A 9279-nucleotide genomic window follows, 5' to 3' on the forward strand; every position below is an offset into this window, starting at 1 on the left:
GCAGGGCCGATGTTGATTGTTTCCACCATAAAACAATAATTAAAAAAAAAAAAATCCCTTAATAATTATGGATTCAACGATGCCTCTACTCCTATGATTCATAGTCTCTCTGATGAAAACTTAAACGGTTGGTACGTTCCCTCCTAAGTCCTAATATTTTAAAACCTATTTAGAGGGAACAAAGTAGGATGCGCTTCATCGAAATTTTTTTTTTGGCCCCCTGAAGAAATCGGTGGTTGCACTTGCTAAAGCAATTAACGAGGAATATTTGTTAACTTGAAGAGTTCGTTGCATACAATTCTCAAAAAGATTAAAACGCAGTCGGTTAGTTTTGTCACTGGTGATGACTACTGTGGTGCACCACTAGCTAGTCAACTGACAAATGTTGATGAAACAAATTACAGGCTTCGTCTTCTTCTTCTTCTTCATTTTTCCTGTAAGGCACATATATATACTTCATTATTTATGGAAAAAGAGAGGAGAATGAAAATGATAAGAACACAATACTACTCTACAATTCTAACAGAGTAGTACGTACATAACATAAATTGTAGTTACCTACGAAGATGACACAGAAACATATATGACATCAAATACCAACATTTCTTTCTTCTTGTTATTTTTCATTTAAGGATTTTTGTATGATGTTTTATTTAGGCATTTAACTAGCTAGCTAAAATATGATTTAACGTGACACGCTTCTCAGTTCTCGCACACTTTTTTAACCCCCAAAAAAAAAATAAATAAAAACTATTTCTGGTCATACGTCCATATTAAACATGAGGATGTAGAGGCTATATACTGTATTAATATTATGCACTGCACGTGCATCTGACATAATTCACATATTGAAGTTTAGAGAACTCATACTAAACAAAGTACTGATTTGGTCTTTGTGTAATTAAACCGACATTTTCTAAATTGAATATATATTGAGTTATTGTCCAATCGCAATCCGTATCTAAAAATACTTGATGAAATGTTTTGTTTAATCCTTTTTTGATAGTTTATTTAACACTTCAACTGCACTCACGTCCTTTGATGAATTAGACGTGTATCAAATGTGCAAACTTGGGAACTTGCCGTAGGTTTATTACATTAAAAAATGTACAAGTACAATCAATACAAGACCTTTTCTTTTGACAATATCATCTATACAAGACTTTAAACATAAATTTAATGGGAACATTTATTCTATCATATTTGCAAACAAAGCGGTATGGCAAGGAAGCACTGACAGAGGACGAGAAGAAAGGTAAAATGTTCCCTTTAAACGGCCCATCAGCAAACTTTCTTAATTATAGCGTTCTTTGGGTTTAGAATGCGATAATATTAGAGAGCTCCAAAAGTTAAAGCAGTGGATTTCTCATGGAATTATATATCCATCGAGAATGATTGAAACCTACGTCTTTGTATGCCAAAATATGGGACGAGACTGATTAGGCAACACAAGTAGGCACGTATAAAGTTAAATGCACATATGCCCCTTTTGTTTCTCGGCATTCAAAGGATGCTTGCTTAATCAGAGTGGCCCACAATTACTAAGTGCGATAATGGTTTCACGCAAGAGGTCTTCTGAGAATTTGAATTGGCATAATTATACAGCACAGCTCAGAGGTCTACCAAGTACCAAGAACATTCTCTCTAAGGAGATATCTGCTCCTGTCCATTTTAGGAGGAGAAATTAATTGAAATGAATTGTTTCAGTCCTCTATATGGGAGGTGCTCGAACAGCCGTCCTTAATGTAATTGCTGGGGCATCTGCTGCCACTACGTCAAAGCCACTGTGGCCAAACGCTAAGAAATCTAAGAGTAAATACGTGACATATTCTGGCATGAAAACGAAACATCTTTTGCGAGATAGACGCACCACCTGAAAAAGTGGTGCTCCCGTTCATATAAAATATATATGCTGAGTTTTCTTCACCAATGTAGATTAGTAGCAAAACCAGTCCATAACAAACCTTTTGATTTATTTACAATCCAATTTTAATATAACTCTTATGTACTACACTAATGTAGGCCCATTTTTCATCGATGAGTGTTTAAATGGTTTATCCAACATCTTTTTTAGTTGATTATGAATTAAAAGTTTGTTATGGACTTTATTATTGTCATGTCATGTCATATATATATATATATATATATATATTGAATGGAGTGCAATGAAATTTAGTAGTTTATGTTAAGAAAAATTGAATCAACCGTTTTTAAGGAATAACAGTACTATTATGATTACTCAATCGGGATAATTATTTATTATCATGTGTATGCTATTAATTAATTTTAGTATTAATTAATTATTAGCATATGATTGAAATAAAATTCAAATGTCCTAACTAGGTAAGCATATCACTACTCTAATAATAATTAATACAAAATTTTCTCTCCTATAATTACAATAAGAGTTTGGTTAGGTTAGAATTACTCTACGATAGAGCACTGATAATGACCGTAAAAATAAATATTAAATTTATATTTATTGTTATAATATGATGGTTATCATTAGTGCTCTACGATAGAGCGGTTCCACCATATGATTGAAATAAAATTCAAATAAATATTAAATGCCAGATCGAATACTTCCACAATGATATTTATTTGCTCCACTGTCATTATCACACACATCAATCAGCCTTCCATTTCTACATATTGGAAAACGAAGAATACAAAAATGTCACTATCTATCCTCACCAAATATTAATCAACCGAAAAATACGAGCTCCTTGATCGGTATGTATGTAGTGTGCATATCACTACCAGTGAAACATCGCCAGCAACCACCAGGCCCACACTCGCACTGCTGCTTAATTTCGACATTACATAAACAGTGCCAGAGATACTTTTGTTAATAAATAAATACACTCTGAAAGAGGTTTTATAAACTCAATTCTACTTTTTTTTTCGACAATTCTACTCGGTGCTTGTTTTAAGGGCAGATATTGCTAGGTCCCCTACGCAACTCACAAACCTTGGTACCAACGGAAAAATTGACCAAACGATCGTATGTGGACACTGTACAGTACCCACCATTACTGACTCCGCCTTGACTATGTTGCTGCCTCGCTTCTCTTTTTTTTCATCACCTAACTCAATTCAATGCGCTCCAATTCCAAACAGCAGCAAAAGCATTATGGGGGTATTTCTTTTTTTAATTAAAAATTGAGTGAAGGCAGTCATCTTCTTTACCCATGAGTGAGGAATGGATATTCCTCGAATATTTGTGAGTGAGGAATGGATATTCCTCGAATATTTGTGAGGGTTAAAATCTGGGCAGAGCTCTATTAGCCAGTAATAGTCTGATTTGTAAATATCAATTATATTCTCATGTAATATGAGTTGTAATCTGAGCAATAGTCTCATGTAATTAAAAAAAAAAAAACAACACAACAACATATTTATTATCTACAATACATATGCTTTCACTTCACAATCCCCGATCCCCAGCTCGCTTGCTTCTCCTTCATCTCCATCATTCACCCATTTCAATGAATTCTCTGTTCAGAGAGTAAGTGGTCCTTTTTATATTTGTTAGTTTTTTAGTTTATTTCTTTGGTCCCTCGTATTTTGCAATTTATTCTATACCATGAATAACAACAATGCTACTTTGAAAATTAAAAAAAAAAAAAAAAGGTTGAGCACCTTTGTTCTTCAGGTCCCCAAATAAAAACCATAACGAATAACAACAACTAATGATGCTACTTTTATAGTTAATTAATTACTTATTCTTCAAATACTCTTCGGTAGAAAATAAACGTTAACCGTTTTCTTCTTGAGTGAATCAAATTGGCGTTGATATGAATGATTAGGGAAGATCAAAAAAGTAATTAAGCAAAACAAAAGTTATGATCCGATTGATAATTCTAGAGATTGAGACTGTGATTCAATTTAAAATGATCATTGACTTGTGCACGCGAACTGTAGGGCTTAAAGCAAAAGCTTTGGTATTGAATTGGCCCTACCGTCGGTTGGCTGATTTGTCTGTTCCCTTTCCGCACTCTCTCTCTCTCTCTCTCTCTCTCAGTGTTGTTACTGTTGATGCTACCGTATGATGCCAAAACCATCAAAATTAACAAATTTTTCATTATCATGCTTCATTGTTTAAGCAAAGAAAAGGAAAAGAAAAAAAAAAAAAGATAAGATAAGAAAAGCATTTACTTACTTCAACCTTGTTCATTACGGTTCCCAACAAAATCATCATCATCAGTACAATTGCAAGCAGCGTTTTCGTCATCATATCCTCTTAATTTAATTTGATCATCATCATCATCTACCCACTACCCAGGTACCGTCTCGGTCAAGCAAGAAAACGGGGGAAAAAAAAAAAAAAAAACCTACCTAGGTAACAAATATTAAAAGGACTCCAAGATTTTTTACAAAGATCAAGCGATGTATAGTGCCAACAAAATCCATCCATATCTTCATACAAATGGAGTTAGGCGTCCTTAATTTTTTGGCAAATCAACCACCCACCACAGACCACAATCAGGGAAAAAAATAATAATAATCAAACCCTAAAACAGCCAACATGATGATGGTGATGAAGGGAGTTTTCCCTATCAATCATGCCTTGAACGTACCTAAACTCCTCAACATGGCAAGGAATTGTGATTGTGCCCTTCTGATCAAATCCATACTCCTCTTCGGCCTCCTTCAGCAGTTGCATGAACAATGGATGATTGAAATATATCACTGGCACCACAACTCGCTGCTGCTCCTCTCCCTGGCCCACCTTAATCGCCAAACACCCCTTTGGAACATCTCTTATCACTTGTTTCTTCCCATGATGATGAAGATGAGGCAAGTGCAAATGAAAGTGCCTTAGATTCTTCTCTCCGCTGCCCATTCTTAATTATTTTTATTCCCTTTATTGAAAATAATAATAATCAAAAAACAAAAACAAAAGAAGAGAGAAACCGTAGATAGGAGTTTTCTTTAATTTTCTTGCCTGGAATAGAAGGAAGACCTTTACAAAGAAAAAGGTCAAGAGTCTGCTGTTATACCTTTGCTTGAAGAGGGCAACAAAAGAATATCAAAGAGACCTTGGTTGGTCATATTCGATAAATAAAACCCAAATACAAATTAAAACATATACCAACCCATAAACAGAGAAGATAGAGAGTGCGTGAGAGCGAGAGAGAGAGAGAGAGAGAGAAAGCGTAATAAACTGGGTTTATATAAAGGGTTTATTTTACGCTCCGTGCCGTTTTAGACGCCCGGCTGGATTAAAGTGGAATAAAATAATATGACGGTCGTTGTAGTTCTTGCTGCAACGGAACAGGTTGAAGTTGGGGGCTTGGGGCAATAGTGGCAAGGGAGTAATCGTTATATAAAAAAATGAAGAGTTTTGAAGCAGCAAGACACGTGGACGGTGAGCGGAGCGAAGGAGGACACGTGGGTGGTGGTAGGGTTTAGAATCATAAGCATAGCCGACAATGAGGTGTCTTTAACAGCCAATAGCACGAATTCAACTATGTCCATGTAGACATCAAAGGTATCTCGTCCCCCATGTGGCATCTACGGACGTTTGAGGACACATGTGCTCCCACACAAGTACAGTACAAACAAACCCATCAATTTTTCTGTACTTGAAAATCAAATCCCTAATTCAATTTTTTGTGGTTTCTATTTGTACTTCACACTCTAGAACATCCCCTCCCCTAGTCCCCTTGGGCTTCTTCAAAATAATTAGAGTTATTGAAAAAATAATAATCGACTAAATAAATCATTTTTCCCATTATAAATAAACAAAAAAAATGATTTAACAACTACATTTTCAACATTGAGTATGATAACTAAGATGTTTTTATTTTCTTTTTCTTATTTGAAATGGGTACTTCTTTTATTGTTAAGATATCTCAGTTGAGAATATTTTCTAAATAGGCTATTATCGATTTGAAATGTTTATAATAAGAATTTTTTTTAATTATTTGAAAATATTTTCACTGGTGGCCATCTTAGACATAATCTCAAATGACAAACGTACGATAGCAATACTACTCTAATTAATTTAGTAAATAAAATTGGTACTATTCAAGTTCTCATATTTATTTTGGAAACTCTGGATCGATATTAGATCACTGATTCTCCTTCCAATTATACATATAATTGGGTAGGAGTTGGTTTTTCTCCAGCTAGTGTATAAGTAAAATTGTTATATCCTTCCAAAATTGCTAGAGTTAAATTCTGTAATAATATTGATCTAAAGGAGTTTAGTTGAATTTAAATTATAAATATATCGGTTGAATTATATTATATTAATAAAAAAAACTATGTTTTTATTGAAGGGAAATTATCATTGCACCACTTTTATTTTGCCTTACGTTCATCTAACCACTACAAAATTTTAACATATATTTTGCACCATTTTTTGGTTCACATTTGTATCAACTAACCACTTTTACATTAACACTATTAAATAATTTTACCCCCAAATAAATTAAAAGATTGTTTTATCTTATAAAAACTTTTAAAAATAATAAAATATAATTATCTAAAGGAGTTTTAGTTAAATTTTAATTATAAATATATCGGTTGAATTATATTATATTAATAATAAGGCTGGCACCTCTTACAGGAACAGTACCCGATCCCACCGGTGATACTGTTGTTATGAGAAGACCGTAAGTTACGTTAATTAGTGCCTCCTTAATAATAAAACTATGCTTTTATTGAAAAATCTTGTACGTGCCATTTAAAATTGTTAAATCTGAGACTGTTGAATTTTCTCTAATGGGGTATCTAGATTATAATTGGTAAGAAAGGGATTTTCCATTTGTGTCGTCGGATGCACGTGATCTTTCATTCTGGCCGTTGGATATATTTTTTCAGCGAATCCCTACCTTGTAGACAAAAGAAATTGGCCCCACGATGAATGGTTAGAAGATAATGGGTCCGACCTCCTCGGAGGACGTACTCTGCACGGACCGAATAAAATGGGCACTAACATTTTTAGTGGAATAAAATTCGGGGAAAATAGAATGACAAAAATACCCTTTTCTTTCCGCTTAAATTACCAATTTAATGGGATCCAAAATCTCGCCGGCCGGATATGCTGCTGGTCCAGGCGCGGCCTGGGACCAATCAACTGCTGTGGAAGTTACCCGTTTACGAGTCTTTTTACGGAGTCGACTATTGGCATCTCTCTAGTCTCTTCATTAAACTCCTTTTTTTTTAATTATTTTTATTTTTAATTTTAAAATTGTTCTTTTTTTTCTTTTTTTTTTATTAAATAGACTCTTCTATTTTTTTTTGTTAAAACTTAAAATAGTATTCTACTGTTTTTTTTTAAATCTTGTTGTTACCTTATATATAAATAAAAAAATTTTATGTGTTATGAATTTTTGAATGTCAATCATTAAATTTAATTCCACATACTTTATATTATAATTTGAAAGTAATCTTACGTATAAAAATTCTTAATCAGTAAGAAACAAGAGAACAATAGATTGTTTTAAATTTTGATAATTTATTTTGGTGAGAAGGAAAATTATTCTAATTATTTATTTATTTATTTTGATTAGATGGCAGTGACGAATAGTAAAAAAGAAAAAAATGGGTTGATTATGAATAATAATAATTTACTAAAAAAATTCTTTAAGTGTATTTAATTCTTATTTGTCCTTACATGAAATTTTATTTGAAATGGGGTTTGAAAATGAAGGCTTGAAAATAGCTTCACTCTTCTTATAGAGTGTGGTTAATGATTATAATGTAAATAATGATGGTAGAAATCCCCATGGGGATGGAGCCCCTTGGGGAATTTTCCCATTTGAGGAGGCCCATTTTTTCATTTTGATTTATAATTATAATTTTTTAGAAATATTAATGAATAAATAATAAAATTCAAATTATTAAATATTAAATATCAATATAAATAACAAATATTAAAATACTTATACAAATATACTATAAAACTTACGGGCCTAGTTAACTGTTTGTAGTCTTGAATTACTATTCGATTAGGTCTTATTCAAAAGGCCTCGCCCCAAATTTTTGTTTTAAGCTTTTATCTAATAAAACAAAAAGTAAAGCAAAAGTTATAACATCTAAACTTTACTAAAATATATTGTCAAACTTTACTTTTATTTAATTTTTATTTTAATAGATTAAATTAAATTAAGAAACTAAAAATATATCAATTATTCTAAAGTTTTTTGGAATCAGATATTTTTCAGAGATCGTGGATTGTTGGAAATTCTCTTTTATTATTTAAGAAGGGGATAGAGATCCCCGTAAGCAATTCTGATGAAGATAAGGATGGGACGGGAACATAAATAGAATATTAGAGATGGGTAAAGGGATGTCAGTCCCCTCCCCTTACCATTACTATCCCTAAATGTGAACACTTAATTTATCTAATCAACCCTTCACAAAAAAAAAAAAATAATAATAATAATCGTGTCAACCCCATCTCTTAATTAATCCCATTAAAAAAATTTATATAAACCCCAATTTATCCTCATTATCATTTTTCATATATCTTTTCCTTTTAAATTACCAAAAAGAAAAGAAAAGAAATTGTTTATTGCACCATCTTCGAGATTCGTGAAAACTGAAATTAAATATGCAAGAAAAAGAAATGCTTGAACTTAGTTCATCATTTGTTATTTTATAAATCAATGAACAAAATTTCCAAATATTTGCTGGTTAATTTATTAATCAAAATAATTTTATAAAAAAAAGTGAAATATTTGTAGCTCATAAATTAAAGAAAAAAGAAAAATTTTGCTTTGAAACATCAAAAGATGCTGAATTTTGGTTCTGTTAAAAAAGATGCCACCTGATGTTATTTTTTTCTTTTATTTTTTGGTTAATATTATAGTCTGAAATTATTATTGTTACACAAAAATATTTTAATTGGAATGTTAATGACCTTATGCTTTTCAACAATTCCTATAAAAAATAAAATTGAACATAAAGATAAGTATTGAAAGTTGATGAAATAAATTGATGATAAATAGTGAATAAGAACTAATGCTCTAAGAATACTAAAGAACTTCTCCTAATTGGAATACTTTATTGTGATAAGGGTATTTTAAAAGGAATGGTTCAAGACCAAAATCAAAAAGCTCGTGGACAACCGCATGAATAATTAAAAAGGGAATCTCAACAAATGAATGAGAATTCTTGGAAATTGGAATATCTATAAGAATATATATTCGTAATTATTATTTTTATATAATTAAGCAATCTGTCATTTTCTAATTTTTTTTTCCGAATTTTGGAAGTCTAATGGCATTTTATGGTTCCAATCATCCACAATCCGTCTGTGTGTGT

At 31.9% G+C, this 9279-nt stretch overlaps 1 protein-coding gene across 1 annotated transcript; it reads right to left on the bottom strand.

The window, feature by feature from the left end:
* Positions 1–4334: 4334 nt before the first annotated feature.
* On the bottom strand, positions 4335–4864 carry LOC18047052 (auxin-responsive protein SAUR32). The gene has a single exon (XM_024189382.1). It carries the CDS (start codon positions 4844–4846, stop codon positions 4508–4510), a length of 339 nt encoding a protein of 112 aa, XP_024045150.1. The 5' UTR covers positions 4847–4864; the 3' UTR covers positions 4335–4507.
* Positions 4865–9279: the final 4415 nt, after the last annotated feature.

The sequence above is a fragment of the Citrus clementina genome, unplaced genomic scaffold, assembly GCF_000493195.1.
Source record: "Citrus clementina cultivar Clemenules unplaced genomic scaffold, Citrus_clementina_v1.0 scaffold_3, whole genome shotgun sequence".
Classification (NCBI taxonomy): Eukaryota; Viridiplantae; Streptophyta; class Magnoliopsida; order Sapindales; family Rutaceae; genus Citrus; species Citrus x clementina.